Below are 15,051 nucleotides of genomic sequence, written 5' to 3'. Positions count from 1 at the left end.
TTTGACGTCGGCCGTACCTTATCCCTTCCCTGTCCATCCATGCAATGCGTCCATCATGCCTCACTCTTCTTCCATAGCCAATCCGCCTCAGACGATGACACCCAAGGCCTCCATTCCCAATACCCCCATGGCCAAACTCAATCCAGCCCCCGCAGCGGCAACGCCCACTAGTCCTGGACCAGTGCACCGCGCCGCGGCGACGCCTCCGGTGCTTGAGCTGGGTAACGCTACCCCTCCCGTGGCCGTCCCTCCGGCCCCGCTGCCGCCTCCGCCGCCGGTGACGCGACAGCTCGCCGTACAAGGCAACGCAGAAACGAACGGCGTAGGCGCCGCGGTACCCGTCTCTACCGTTCCTGTGACCGTGAAGACCGGCGACTGCGAAACGGCCGTCACGTTCGGGGCGGCGTTGGGTGCGTCGACGTTGAGAACTGCGTCGATCATCTGCACTACGCCGTTGGCAATCAGAATATTCGTCTGGATAAGCCGTGCCGAGTTGACAAAGATGTCGTTGTTGAACAAGGTAATGTCCAAACTCTTGTTCCCAGTAGCGGCGGTCGCGAACTCGGTCCCGTTCTTTAGGGAAGACGCCTGCACCACCCGTGAGGGTACCAAGTGGTACTGCAACACCCGGCGCAGCGCATCTTTGCTCATACCGGAGAGCGTTCCCGCAACCTGCTGGAAGGCAGCGTTCCTCGGCGCGAAGATGGTGACATTAGGCGTCTCAGCGAATTCGGCGACAAGGTCAGCCGTGTACAGCGCGCCGAGAAACGCCGTCAGATCCTGGTAGGCGTCGCGGGCGGTGGTCTCGAGGCGTGCAGGCGTGACCATGAGGCTGTCGATGATCTGGATCAGCCCGCCGTCAAAGGGGACGTCCGTCTCGAGGACCGTGGTGCGGGATGCGACGCCCGATGTGATGACTACATCGTTATTAGGCTGTTTTGTGACGAGGACGGTTTGGCCGCCCGTCACGTTGGAGTAGCGCGCGTCGGTGAGCAGGGTGGAGATGATGCTTGAGTCGCCTGGTGAGAAGGCGTTGAAGGCGACTTTGGAATCGAGGATGCCGTATTGGAGGGCGATGGCGATGGCGTCCTTGTTTGAGTCCCAGCCTTGGCCTTTGAGGTATGCTGCGTCGCTGGGGGCGAGGATCTAGCGTTGGTAACATGGTCAGTAACTACGTTACGCATTTTGTCAGGGCTTTTTGACGTCTATGCGCTGGGCTGTTGCTGAAGGGTTATGATCCAGACGGATGGTATGCATCAAATGTCTTTTCCTTGACTGGTCTGAAAATGGGGCACGGGAGCGAAAATAGGGTGAGCCTTACCGTGACGCCGGATTTGGGCAAATTTGAGAAGATGTCTGCGTTATCCTGCAGTGGAAGTTGTCAGCTACAATTACACTGGATATGGAGGAGGTTCAACCAAGTATTGAGTCCACATCGCAAGCTCGCCAAGGCACCGAGGTCCGATCGTTAGTTGCTTGTTGTGCATGCAATGCGCAAGAGACATATGTCTCGGACCTGGGCCCGCAGATGAAGGTGCGTTGGAGATCTGAGCGTGTAGTCATGAGTCGCTATTCTCTTCTCTTACCTTGACCAGTTCGCGGAACGTTGTCAGATTCGCTTGCTTGCTGAGGGCTTCTTCTAAAGTCTGGGCTGCGACTGTGGATATGCCTGATACCACCAATGCGACGGTAGCCCACAGGGCGTTTGTAGATGGCTTCATCGTCGGGAACGGCTCGCGTATTTGCTTGAGAGGAATTAAAATCCGGAGTCTTCAAGAACAAGATTAGAGACTAAGAATCTGAGTGGTGATTTTTCAGAGAAGAGGCGATGGCGGCGCAATTATAATCATCTGCTGCATGCCCGGCACAACTGGCAAACGACACACACAATCGTCGTTGCCAGGACGAGAATGTTTGTGAAATCAAGGGATCAATAGTTGAAAGAAACAAAAGAAGGTCTGACAGAAACTCCCGAGCGTGGGACAGGATGCAGATGACATTTTGAAGGGTAACTAGCTAAATCTTCTTCCTCCTTTTGACCTTCCCAATTCGCAATCCCGCATCCCGCATCGAAGCGGCGACGCGGGCCTGGACCCCTGGGTTGAAGCAACGGGACAGGGTCGCAATGCAGCATGGCAATAGGATCGCGGGCCCTTTGCTGGCAGACCATTTCGTGGCGTCGTTCAACGCGACCCTGGCACCATTTTTCGAACAATCAAACACGCCGTTTGAGTCTTGACAACTCTCTAAGCTTCTCAGCTCTTTCCCCGGTTGAAATTAGGCTTGAAGGAGCTGAGATATCAGAAAGCAACCAATCCGGGGGTGGCGTTCGACTCATTGCGACTTTGCAGGATCGTGCGAAAACGTGGTGAAAGGGTGATGAAAGGAAGCTTAGGACGCGGCGTGGACAGGTGCAATTAAACTGGAAGGGCTGAGAGATGGTCAAAGAGGGAAAGGCGGCGCGTTCGTTGGGGTGTTTGGCTGCGCTGCCACGCTGGTCAGCTTTTAGCGTCATGTTCTTGTGCCTGGACTAGAGCCAAGAGGGTGCATCGCGCGTGTGTTGTAGACGAACCGGGGTGCCCAGGGCCTCTCTGAGGAAAGGTCATTCGCTGAAAACTCCAATGAGAACCAGTTAAATGGCACACAAGCAGGACAAGATTAAGCCGAGTTGGATGTGACTATGAGTCTGTGCCTGGATGATGGGCTCGGAGCAGCGCGGGAGATCTTCATTATGTGGGCGGAATGTGGGCAGCTCATGTTCAAAGAAGATTATGGACGAGGGAACTCCGTCAGTCCAATTACTCAGTCTCCTTCAAGTAGGATGGTTGATGGACACTACCGTGAAGGAGTAGTCAACTCCCGACGCCATGTCCTGGATGTTTGAGCTATCAACCGGGATGTTCTGAGTAAGAACCACAACCAGATCACCAGGCTATCCGTCAGGCCCTGGATGGTGTTCGAGGTATTTTCGGGGCCTCGAAACTGTTCAAAGACCAGGGGGCGTAAATCGGCGGCACGGCTCAGCTGCCAAGCCAATACCCTGCATCTAATTGATGATCGTATGTCAGGCTGCAACAAAATGAGACTGAAATCGGCCACGACCGGGTTCACGACGAAAAGTGGCCGGTTTTATGGATATCAACCATCCTTTGCGATAGTTCTAGGCAGTTTATTACGCTCTCGGATTTCTACAATCATCGGCCCCGCTTTATTATCGGCAGACCCGACCCGGTTCTTCGGCGCTGCCCATGCCGTGTGGATTCCGGCTGTCAGCTTCGGTGGGCTCCCTTGCCGTAAAGAGACAGTATATTTGTGGCTTAGTAGTGACATGCGCCGCTTACGGAGCTGTTGGTGATGATCATGATAGGCTTCTCATGTCCACAGCCACGGTTGGTGATGCAATCGAGCAGAGGATCCGCTATTTGGGACTTTGGTATCAGAGTTTCTGCACGCTGTGCTCGCTGCCTACGACGAGAATGGGGCTACAAAGACATCCTGGTCTGCACATCGATGATCATGTCGAGTTACTCTCTCTAGAACTCATTTCAATGTTCCAGATCAAACAATGTCTTACCCTTCGGAAAAGCAAAAGGAACCGGTGAGCTCTTCCGCCGAAGATACTAGCCTAGGAGCACCTCCTCCATCCTACGAAGAAGCCGTGCCGAGCGCCGCCCAAGATGACCTACCAGAATATGGCAACCTATCAGACAACCTTCACGCCGAAGCCGGGCCCTCGTCCTCCACAACTCTCACAGCCGCGACACACAAATTCCCGCCCACGATAAACTGCTACTTCCAATGGGCCTTCACAAGAACCTTTATCCTCGGTCCCTCCAACGAGGAGAGGCTCTTCGCCGCCTCGCCGCACGCGGGCTGGCGCACCAAGAGACGAGAAATCATCCTCCACGATGGGCCTACGGACAAGCACCCCGTCCTCGCGACGATCGGCAAGTGGTGGGCCGCAAAGGCTCAGACGCCTGCGACCATCGTAATCCCGCCCCAGGAAGAACGCGGCGAGACGAGCGGGGTTGAGACGGAGATTACCGGGGTGCCGTGGGGCTTGGATCAGAGTTCCGCCCGCGTGTTTTCGATGACCGTCGGGGGGAAAGAGACCGGGACGGAGGCTAGGACGGAGAGGTTTCAGTGGAGGGGCAGTCGTGGCGGGGAGGTCTCTGAGCTTGCTCACGGGGGCACGTATGGGTGGAAGTTGGTTAGGTTGAATGAAGTTGCCGAGGGCGCCGGAGGGAGTAGGCGGGAGAGGGAAGCTGGATACACGAGCGATGGGCATGAGATTGTTGCTATTCTGGCGACGAATTACAAGAGTTTGACAAAGGGGCTAAAGTTCTCGTTTGCTGGCTCGGGATTGACGGGGATGTTGGGGGAGAGGTGGGAGATTGTTACGGTCGCGACTGCGTTGTGGACTTGGTATACTCACATCGAGGGCACTGAGGCTTCTTAATCTTGATGACGGATGAGGCTGGGAGAGAACTGCCTTTGCATTCAACATATACCCTTCATCATTGCATGCCCTATCTATTAGAATACCAGGATTTCGTTTTCAATCTATGACGTATGTTCATCCAGTTATCAACCGCCTGTAGCAAACCATCCCAAATTTGAGAATCCGTGAAATGGGCCAGATGACTCTTCCGCCGCGAAGCAGTGACAAGAATCTGAAGTTGTAAGACAAGAACCGGCTGTCAAGGGATAGGTGAAGGGGCAATCAAGAGCTTTCCCCGGGTTGATGGCGACGATCATCCGAGCGCCGCCGACGGAAGTGCTTTCCGTCATTTTCGGCATCAACCCCGCAGTCAAGTAAGAAAGCCGCTCCTTAGGTAATCAGCATGTTTGTCAAAGGGCGCGTTATCGATCTCATGAAATAAGAAGCAACTTCTCCTCAACACGATACCAAAACACAACCTTCAGCTTCCCAGGTCTTTGCTCAGAAATGGAGTATCACGAGCCATGGCCGACGGAAAAGCAAACGCGCGAGAAGACTTTTCGTGATGTCATCGCAATATGCAACGACGGCAAAGACTTGACCGGTTTGGGATGGCTCATCGACACGACAGGTATGCCTTCTGGCTCACGAGGTGGTGACTGGAAACCAAGTTTCGTAAGGCGCCTCAATCAACCCTTTGGACCAAATAGCACCAATGTGGTGAAGATCGATATGCTTCTGCTCAGTAACGATAACGACTTCTTCGCCCGTCTCATCAACAGAACGACGCTCAAGGACTCCAACGAGGTCTTTGAGTTCCAGGAAATCGTCCTTGCTAGTTTCATACGGGATGACTGTGTTAAAGGTTGGCGGTCGTTACGGGACGTGGACGCAATGTCCAATCGCCAATATTCAACAGTCCCTGCTTCGCTACCTCCACCAAAAGCCTCGGCAGTGGCCCCTATGACGGCGGGGAAGCTGAAGGAATTCTATAAAAGATACATTGACTGTATCAATAAAAAGACAATGGAACGGGACTTTGACCAATTTTGCCAGCCGGAGCTTTTGCACAATGGTCGCAAGCTCTCGATCGCAGAGTACATACCTCTGATCAGCGAGAGCCAAGATGCGATTGAGGGCCTCGAATTCTGTGCCTACCCCGTCATCGCGGTTGAAGAGACGCAGCAGATCGCGGCGAGAATCGAGTTCACGGGGACCCCCGTCAAGGAATGGGGAGGCGCGAAGCCTAATGGCGAAGGCGTCTTCTTCGAGGAGTTTGTCATTTATCAGCTCGAGGATGGGAAGATTTCGAGTGTATGGTCGGTCGTGGACTTGGAAGCTTATCGAAAATGCATGGGTCCTGTACTCACGTACGATGAGCACTTGCGCGCACCTCGTGAGAGGATTCCTGAAGTGGACATAGACAAAATTTGGGGTACATAACACCTGTTCTTGCCGAATCTGAGCATAACATATCGTTTATGACGCATTGGTGCCGGAGAAAACAGCCTCTTATTGTACTAGCCATTGAACACAAACTCGCGTTTTGATAACGATTGGCTTCACTTCGCTATGGTACTTCATGGATAAGCTTTCCGCAACCGGCTTCCCTTAGTTTACATGATGATACCTATTGTCGGCTGTGCTTGATGAGGGGCTTAAATCAATGTCCACTGGGACTGAGCTTGGACGTATCCTGTTAGCTGACCTAATGCAGTTCTCCATGTTCCTGCGCAAGCGGATGATGCTAGCAAAGCCGTGTCTCTGGCTTCGCCCAAGGATGCTAATTAAGGTAAAGTACTTTACTATTAGCTAGCACCCGGTCTTATCATATGCGAAAGAGAGTTTAAGGCCGAGTCGAAAATGGAGAAGGAAGCAGAGTTGACCAAAGATGCCAGACAAGCGAATGTTCGCGCAATGAGATCGAAAGAGTGAAACCCTTACCTGCCCTTTCCAAACGCGGAGGCTCGTGGCAAGTGAAAAGAGACGGCAGATGAGCTACCAGGCGAATGCCCAGAGATGATGCTACATCTTGCATCGAAGCGGTCCAACCCAATCTCAAGAGCCCAGGCTTTACTGCGGGGTGTTGGCATACGGTATGTAAGGCTAAGGTAATGGGAAGGACTTGATGACTGTTGAACTGTTGATGACTTGCTGCCCCACCGGCATCAGGAATTCACAAAACCCGAATACACTATGATCAAGTCATGATGCGTGCCATGCTCTCATCTAGCGCCAGGGACAATGTGCTCGCGCACATGGGGCAGACACACTCTCTTTGGCGGTAAGAAAGAGAGCCCCGATATTGTTGTTGATGCGCTCGAATGAGAGGACGCCATCGCCACGCTCGGAAACCGGTAGATGACGAGGGTGGATCCGGGGGATATCCCAGACCAGGCCGCGGACCGCTCCCTCTTTCTCCAACTTCCCCTCATTCTTTTCATCTCAAGAAGTCAAAAGTTCTGCCCTTGTCACCATGTCCTCCTCCTTGTCCTCCAGGTATTTCCCCACAGGAGCGGAGGAGGGGAAGCTTGCAAGGGGGGTTAAATAACGTTGTCCTACTTTCGCGTTCGCGCGCGAAGCTTCAGACATCAACCGGTGCGCGGCCGATGTAACGGTACTCTTCACAACTTGTGCGCAAACACCCAATCCAAGCTGCTGTTACTTCTGTTCCGGACCATAGACCCTTGCTCTTTCAGTGCTCGCAGATGAAGACGCGAAATATCAACCGAGCTGAAGCAAAGAAGCCCCCCCTGGTATCCGTAGAGTCCGCGGGGCGAAATCTTGCCAAGACTGCTCGTCCTCGGTCCTGAAGCCACCGACAAGCGACGCTCACGATGTGGGTTCTGCCGTCTGGGCGAAGAGACGCTCACGTCAGGTACCACCTTATCTGAGCAGGATGCGGGGTGATCAGGCACATCAGGAACACCGGTTCATTGCGAGGCGATCTTTTCCAAAGGCCCTGTCCATCCGGGCGAAATGAGCACATGTTCTTCCTCCACCCGGTTCGCATGCGATGCTACGCAAGTATGGTAACATTCTCCCCGGTCCATTGAGTTCCTTGGGGATCAGCTCATCGTGTAGCCGTGGAGCTTGGGGTTCCTTATAAAGAGGATGCCCCTTCGTAGCCGACTTGATGGTTCCTTCTGTTTGACACCCTCGCGTCATTGCAACCTCAATCTCAAGCAATAGGGAAGCAAACATGGTGTCGCTCAAGTCGGCCATTCTGGCCGCTACTTACGCCGTTTCGGCTGCTGCTGTCGATGTCTCCATCAAGGCATCCGGTGGCAATGCCACCAGTGGCCACCAGTACGGATTCCTCCATGAGGTTTGTGAATCAATGCCGTCTCTTGCCCGGAGGTCTTCCAACTAACATCTGCAATCTCAAGGACATCAACAACTCTGGTGATGGTGGCATCTATGCCGAGCTGATCCGCAACCGAGCCTTCCAATTCAGCCCCAGATTCCCCGTCTCCCTCGACGCCTGGCACGCCATCAACGGCGCCAAGCTCACCCTCAAGAACCTCACCGAGCCCCTCTCTGCCGCCCTCCCCGTCTCCGTCAACGTCGCTGGGGGCAACGGCTCCGGCGCTATCGGCCTCGAGAACGATGGCTACTGGGGCATGGACGTCAAGGTACAGAAGTACACTGGCTCTTTTTGGGTCAAGGGCTCGTATGACGGTGTCTTTACTGCTAGCCTCAAATCCGCTCTCAACGAAGACGTGTTTGGCTCTGTCGAGATTGAGTCCAAGGCATCGGCCGACGAGTGGGTTGAGCACGAGGTTGAGCTCACTCCTGAGAAGGATGCTCCCAACAGCAACAACACGTTTGCCATTACCTATGATCCTGCGGTATGAAACTCTTACATATCTCCAAGCTGAGCCACATATACTGACGACTCGCTTTTAGGGCGCTGCCGACGGCTCGTTGGACTTCAACTTGATCAGCCTCTTCCCTCCCACCTACAAGGGCCGTAAGAACGGTCTTCGTGTTGATATCGCCGAGGCTCTGGCTGGACTACACCCCGTAAGAATCTTGCCCAATCCTATCAAATTACAACAAGAACACGCGTCTGACTGGTAGACAGAGCTTGCTCCGCTTCCCCGGTGGCAACATGCTGGAGGGCTTGAATAACGGCACCTACTGGGACTGGAAGGACACTCTCGGCCCCCTTAAGAACCGCCCCGGTTTCCAGGGCGTCTGGGGCTACCAGCAAACCCACGGCCTCGGTCTCGTCGAGTACCTCGAGTGGGCATTGGACATGGGTCTGGACGTTGTCATTGGCGTTTGGGCCGGCCTCGCCCTCAATGGCGATGTGACCGCAAAGGAAGACCTCCAGCCCTTCATTGACGACGCCCTCGACCAGATCGAGTTCATCCGCGGACCCGTCGACTCCAAGTGGGGTGCCCGCCGTGCCGAGCTCGGCCACCCGGAGCCTTTCACGCTCGAGTACGTCGAGATTGGCAATGAGGACTGGCTCGCCGGGTACCCTGGCGGCTGGACCTCGTACAAGGAGTACCGCTTCCCCATGTTCATGGAGGCTATCAAGGCCAAGTATCCCGACATCACCGTCATCTCCTCCGGCGCCACCACCGACGGTGATGGCTTCGAGATCCCCGCTCCCGGCATCGGTGATTACCACCCTTACCGTACCCCCGACGCTCTTGTCGACGAATTTGACCGTTTCGATAACGACATTGGCCACATTGTCGGCGAGGTCGCTGCCACGCACCCCAACGGCGGCACCGGCTGGGACGGCGACCTAATGCCCTTCCCCTGGTGGATCGGCACCGTCGGCGAGGCCGTCTCCCTCATCGGCTACGAGCGCAACGCCGACCGCATCCCGGGAACTTTCTACGCCCCCGTCCTCCGCAACATGAACCGCTGGCAATGGGCCGTTACCATTGTCCAGTTCGCCGCTGACTCGGCGCTGACGACCCGCTCCACCAGCTGGTTCGTCTGGGAACTCTTCGCCGCGCACCCGCTGTCGCACACTCTGCCCACCGTCGGCGAGTTCGGCCCTGCATACTGGGTTGCTGGCAAGAACGAGGCCAAGGGCAGCTTAATCTGGAAGGGTGCCGTGTATAATACCACCGACAGCGCGGACGTTGACATCAACCTCGCGTTTGAGGGCGTCACTGCTGGTACTACTGCCTCCTTGACTGTTCTGACCAACCCCAGCGGCGACCCGTTTGCGCACAACGATCCCTTGAACGGTGGCGAGACTACTGTCGCTAGCAACACTACCACCGTTGTTGCTAACGCCGATGGTGTTTTTACCTTCAGCCTGCCTGAGCTTAGCGTTGCTGTTCTTGATACTGAGGGCTCCAAGGGTAACCAGACTGCCCGTGCTATCCGACGCTTCCACGCATAAAGGGTGATAAAGATAGAATAGCGGAACCTGCCCTCTAATGCACTCTTCTAAATTTGGATAGGAAATCGTGAAACAAAACAGGACTTTGGTCATCTACATCTACTGCATTGCATTTCTTGAGTGTGTCTCAGCGCTGGGCAGGCGGGTGAAGGCCAAAATGAACGACTTTGAGGCAGGGACCCAACCCTTGATGTGTCCAGCGCTGGAATCGTGTGCAAGCAAAGTATGTCGAGAGATAGGCCATTGAAGCAGCCTTCCACAATCTCCTCTCACCTGGAGGGCAGTGAAGATGCGTGGGCGATCGCCTCCCTTACTTACAATGAGGCAGTGTAATTGGCCTCGGAGCTTGACACGTCATGCAGGCTTACCAGTCAGCCACTGTCAGATTCATGCAGCCAAAGAACCGCTGTGACGAATATGAGATAATTTGGCCACAACAGAGCCGATACGCAGCCATGTCCGAGTGGATGGGCATCCTTAGTCCGCCTCATCCTTTTCAGTTGGATGATCAGGCTCCGAGGCTGACTGTATGTTAAGAGTGGCTTTCTCCCATGAAACCGAAACAACACGAAGCTGACTTTCATCTTTCTCTATCAAGGACCATAGTTGACCAACTCTCAACTCCACTCCATCACCGCTCATCATGTCGAGGTGGCACGAGCGCGGGTGCACCCAGCCTGATGTCGTGGTCGCCAGCGGCCTTCCATGCTGTCGATTTTGCTACGGAGTAGCATCGCTTGATGACGTCCAGTTCGATACTTCTCTCAGAATAAGACAAGCTCCCGTCCTCGAGGACAACTCTACATACAACCTTCGATGGCCTGCATGCGTCGATTATGTCGACGCTCGACCAGAAGTCCCCCCCGATGCGTCTACTAGCTCAAGCTCCGGCTCTACTTTTCCATTTGGAGGAACGCAAAGCTCTCAACGAACGAATCATCTACTCAACAGGCCAGGCGCACCTTCGAAAGAGTCCGCGACGACAGAGGGGCCACAGACGAAGCGAAGAAAACTCTCAATCGCAGACGAGTCGTATCGCCCATCAAGATGCTACCCGATTCTATGGGGAAGCCAAGAAATACGAATGTTGGAACTGGATTCGGGGGATAATGATAGTCTTCTCCACGGAAGCTTTCAGAACGTGGAATTGGATTCCAAACGGGCAAGATACGAAGCCCTATCATATACCTGGGCCGACTCTTCCGGAGACTCTACAAGATGCAGACCAATGTTCATTGGCTCGTACTGGGACATTATCCCTATTACTCGGAACTGTGAAAATGCCCTTCGTAGCATTCGACTTGTTGGGGAAAGCTTTCGTTCTATTTGGGTCGATTCTCTTTGCATCAACCAGGATGACACCGAGGAAAGGAATGCACAAGTCGCTCTTATGCCACAGATATACGCTGCCGCCATCGGGGTCTTGGCATACCTTGGCCCAGCAGCTGATGACAGCGAAAGAGCCCTCAGCGCTATTTTCAACTCAATGTCTCATCGCAACTGTGGTCATAATGGAAAGCAAAGTCAAGTCTGCGCAGATTGCTGGATGCCTATTAAAAAGCTTCTCAGCCGACCGTACTTTCGGAGGTTGTGGGTGGTCCAGGAAGTTGTTCTAAGCAAAACGTTGACACTCCACTGTGGTTCAAAGTCAACTCCATGGCCTTTTTCGGCGATGTTAACTCCTCTTATCAATAATTCATGGATTACCACGCGGGATAAAGCGACAGTTCGTCCTCTACAAAATCTTCTCAGCCTTATGGTTGACACATCGGAATGTTTGTGCAAGGATCCACGAGACAAGGTGTTTGCTCTGCTGGGCTTAGCCTCACGATGGTATCCGTGGCCAGTCTTTCCCGACTACCGGCTTACTGTAGAGGAAGTCAGCATTGGTATTGCGGCCTATTTGACACAGAAATGCGGTCTTGGCATGGCTGTCCTTCTCTTTGCAGGTGCGAACCGACCTCGACGAAGCACTCTGCCATCTTGGGTTCCAGACATACAAGTGCCATTCTGTTTACAGGAAATCGGCGTCAACCTTTACGAACGGTTCATAAATTCCGGAAAATTCGAGGCAAATGAGTATTCGTTGTCCAATAACGTCAATTTCGATATGGGATCTCTCTCATTGCGACCGCTCTCTCCCTGCGATATTCGCATCATTTCGCGAAGTGGATATCTAGAGGTCACAGCAATCAGGGTATGCAATCTTCGCGGATTTTTTACTGATGACGGTCGATATCGGCAGTCATTTGTTCGGCCTGGGCACGAGGACGGTCCGGAAATGAAAGCTACATTGATCCTACCTATTCCGTCGCGTAAGTACAGAGGTACCAATCTGATTAACATCTCCCACCACATACGACAAGATGACAGTCTTGTCTGGCTTCAGAGCATCAACGGATACGCACTACTTAGGTCGACGTGTGCCTCTTCAACTTATAATCTTCTATGCGCCTGTGATCTACTATTCGAGAATCTTGACACTGGTAAAGTGGCGAAAAACATGAGCTTCGAGCTGTTCAGCTTAGTCGACCAAAAACGACTGGAAGAGCGAAAAGAATGTCATATCGAAACTTTCCGACTGATTGTTGGAGGGCACCATGTGCAGCGAATGTCGGAGTTGTCAGCAGAGCCTCTCTTGTTGAAGCTTGCTGCGTACGTTTCCCGCCACAAGAGCGATTCAAAGGCGAGTCTTTGGAAGATATGGAAGCAACTCGAAGTCAAGCTCAAGCCTTACCTTGAAGACGAACGGGGGATCCAGCTACTACTTTGTGGCATAACTGGGGCAGAACCCATCACCTTGGGAAGTTCGCAAGACGGTAGGCCTTTACAGGCCTTTTTATACAAAGGTTGTATGCTAAGGTCCTCGGAGTCCCTCCTAACCCTCCTATGGTCGCTACTACCCAAGAGAAGGCAATGCGTCAACAAAGCTGCCGATGCGGAAAAGGTTCCGCTTTCGGACGAAGAAATATTGAAGGGGTTTCAGGAATGGGCCGATATATCAAGCGACCTCTTATTTGCCATGTCCCATTCAATTGAACATGAGGATGAGTCCTTTTTTGGAATTCGGTCATCCGTGGAGATGCAAAAATGCTGGTTGAAAGCATTCAATAGGTTCGAACACAAGATAATGCCTCAACGGACTAATGTCATGGGAGTCATGGAGGCTATTGCTTACGTCTTAAGATTATTTCCGCCCATGGAGCCGAACCAGGAATATACAGGCCCTTCTAGTTACATCGACAAAATTCTAGACTCTCAAACAAAGGAGATCGCGTGGTCACACTTTACGAGGGACTGTCTGTGGGACTGGGAAGTGGTAGGAAGCAATTTTGAGAAAAGGTGGAAGATTTTGCAGCACTTGGGCCAGCACCAGTGGTTAGCTTCATGGCGAGATGAGCCAACTGATAAGCTCGATGGACTGGAGCGACAAATGTCGATTCGCTATCGACTGAATTCTTTTGGATTCAACCTGACTTTGCCTTCGAAGATTACGATCCAGTAAGTTCCGCTAGATTATCAAGATCATATACCGAAACATAATTGGTAAATGAAGTCCGAGTGGTCGCAATCTCTCTGCTTTCTTGATCACATCCAGCTAGGACTTTGCAGTTGTGTCGGATTGCACTGTAGGCCTATGAAACATTGAATTCCAGGTTCTTCACGGATAATGGGGCTATATTAATAGGAATCGGTTTGGTAGTGAACATGAAGATATTGATAAAAGACCTCGGAGTTCGCCAGATAGAAACACCATCGTGTCGGTTTAAGATAACTGGCTCGGCTTGCTCAAGGAGCACCGCCATCCGAAAACTTCAATTCTTGACCGGAAACACCCTTGAGCACATTTCCAATACCCGGCACTTCGCCGTTTCCTCCTTGCATAATCGCAGCATAGTTGTCAGCAATGAGCTGGATTCCGGAGTCAAACCCTTTCTCATCAAATTGACAATGGCCTCCCACGGGCTTGTTATTGGCTGTCTGAAGCTTGTTGATTGCTTCTATTTCCATTCCCTTGTCCTTGACAACCTTTTCGTACGCCTTCATGGTGGCAGAGATTGATCCTTGCAGGTGCTGAAGTTCCTTCTGGGTGCTTTGATAGTGAAGTCGAGTTTTCATGAGAGCATCGCGAGAGGACTGCGATACTTCGACACGGGGTTCCATGGCACCGCAACCAAGCATCACCCCATTCCCGGCGAAGTTACCCATATGCGCCGGCATGAAGTATCCAGAAAGCAGAAGGGATCCGCCTGAAATCCCAGAGAAGAAGACATTAGAGGAATTGAAGGCCATGTACTTTGGCAGGGTCTGGAAGACGAGATCGTTGACTGCTTGAGCGTGCGCCACGCCGTCTGTGCGATTGAACCCAGAACCCCCTCCCCAGTGGAGGTTTCTGTCCGGAGAAAGTACTGTGACACCCGCCAAATTGTTTTTTACGCCTTGGTTTGGCATTTCGAAGAAAGAAGAGCCGCTGTCACCGTGTAGCAGGACGTGAAGTCCGAGGTTGCCCTTCGCGCCTGTTGTCTTGCCGCCCCCGGGTACCTTGCTTGCTGTTGTAAATTCACCTGCTGGACCACTGATGCGGAAGCGAATTTTCAAGTTGCTAGCTCAAAAATTAGCGCTTGCTCCGCTGAAAGTGCATAGCGGGGTTGTTCTTTCCAAGCTTCACTTACTTGATTGTTTCTGTAGTATCAAGAATAATGGAACCATCCTTTGCGGGCATAATACCTTGAGGTATCTTGTTCGCTCTGTCGGCAGGAGACTCTCCCCCTGTCTGTTGTGGTAGACACTGAACACCACTGAGGATAAGGACAAGCGCTAGCGTCAGTGCGCGCTGAAAGTGGAAGATCAACTCCATCGTAACTGCTATTGATAATTCGAGTCACTCTAGGAGGCAAGCTAGATAAGACGATAGGACCTGGTTCCTGAAATTGGGAACGGGAGCCCCAAGACCATATATCCATTCATTCAGTTGCTCTACAAAACACCTTTTCCTCTCTCACGAACAGTGGTGATGGCAGTTTTACCACGAAGGTTTCCTCGCAAAGAGTTTCATCTGAACTATCGACGGATGTTTTAGGTCGGATTCGTGGCTCCCGGGGAGGGGACGAGTAAGGTGGAGAGCCAGCAAACAGATGAACAAGGTTTCGACTCGCATAGGTTCGTTCGTGATTTGTGCTCTACCCTGAAGTTAGGCATGCTGCATTGAGCCATGGGAAGCCAGTTATGTTAACAA

General features: G+C 52.8%; 6 protein-coding genes across 6 annotated transcripts; 4 read left to right on the top strand and 2 right to left on the bottom strand.

The window, feature by feature from the left end:
- Positions 1-87: 87 nt before the first annotated feature.
- On the bottom strand, positions 88-1,721 carry CCOS01_12117 (fasciclin domain-containing protein; the record flags this gene model as incomplete). The annotated part of the gene is made up of 3 exons (XM_060460267.1): positions 88-1,146; positions 1,322-1,366; positions 1,587-1,721. 3 exons carry the CDS (start codon positions 1,719-1,721, stop codon positions 88-90), a joined length of 1,239 nt encoding a protein of 412 aa, XP_060309210.1.
- Positions 1,722-3,565: 1,844 nt separating this feature from the next.
- On the top strand, positions 3,566-4,459 carry CCOS01_12116 (uncharacterized protein; the record flags this gene model as incomplete). Its single annotated transcript, XM_060460266.1, has 1 exon — positions 3,566-4,459. The coding sequence occupies one exon, from the start codon at positions 3,566-3,568 to the stop codon at positions 4,457-4,459; it is 894 nt and encodes a 297-aa protein (XP_060309209.1).
- Positions 4,460-4,948: 489 nt separating this feature from the next.
- CCOS01_12115 (SnoaL-like polyketide cyclase) lies at positions 4,949-5,884 on the top strand (the record flags this gene model as incomplete). The annotated part of the gene is made up of 1 exon (XM_060460265.1): positions 4,949-5,884. One exon carries the CDS (start codon positions 4,949-4,951, stop codon positions 5,882-5,884), a length of 936 nt encoding a protein of 311 aa, XP_060309208.1.
- Positions 5,885-7,643: 1,759 nt separating this feature from the next.
- CCOS01_12114 (alpha-L-arabinofuranosidase) lies at positions 7,644-9,815 on the top strand (the record flags this gene model as incomplete). Its single annotated transcript, XM_060460264.1, has 4 exons — positions 7,644-7,769; positions 7,831-8,292; positions 8,351-8,467; positions 8,529-9,815. 4 exons carry the CDS (start codon positions 7,644-7,646, stop codon positions 9,813-9,815), a joined length of 1,992 nt encoding a protein of 663 aa, XP_060309207.1.
- A 643-nt stretch (positions 9,816-10,458) lies between these two features.
- On the top strand, positions 10,459-13,320 carry CCOS01_12113 (heterokaryon incompatibility protein; the record flags this gene model as incomplete). Its single annotated transcript, XM_060460263.1, has 5 exons — positions 10,459-10,785; positions 10,954-11,402; positions 11,679-11,764; positions 11,861-12,073; positions 12,281-13,320. The coding sequence occupies 5 exons, from the start codon at positions 10,459-10,461 to the stop codon at positions 13,318-13,320; spliced, it is 2,115 nt and encodes a 704-aa protein (XP_060309206.1).
- Positions 13,321-13,604: 284 nt separating this feature from the next.
- Positions 13,605-14,673, bottom strand: CCOS01_12112 (uncharacterized protein; the record flags this gene model as incomplete). The annotated part of the gene is made up of 2 exons (XM_060460262.1): positions 13,605-14,418; positions 14,489-14,673. The coding sequence occupies 2 exons, from the start codon at positions 14,671-14,673 to the stop codon at positions 13,605-13,607; spliced, it is 999 nt and encodes a 332-aa protein (XP_060309205.1).
- Between the last annotated feature and the right edge of the window lie 378 nt (positions 14,674-15,051).

This window comes from Colletotrichum costaricense (genome assembly GCF_030867565.1).
Source record: "Colletotrichum costaricense strain IMI 309622 chromosome Unknown Scaffold_14.1, whole genome shotgun sequence".
Lineage (NCBI taxonomy): Eukaryota > Fungi > Ascomycota > Sordariomycetes > Glomerellales > Glomerellaceae > Colletotrichum > Colletotrichum costaricense.
This window is presented reverse-complemented; position numbering and strand designations above follow the sequence as displayed.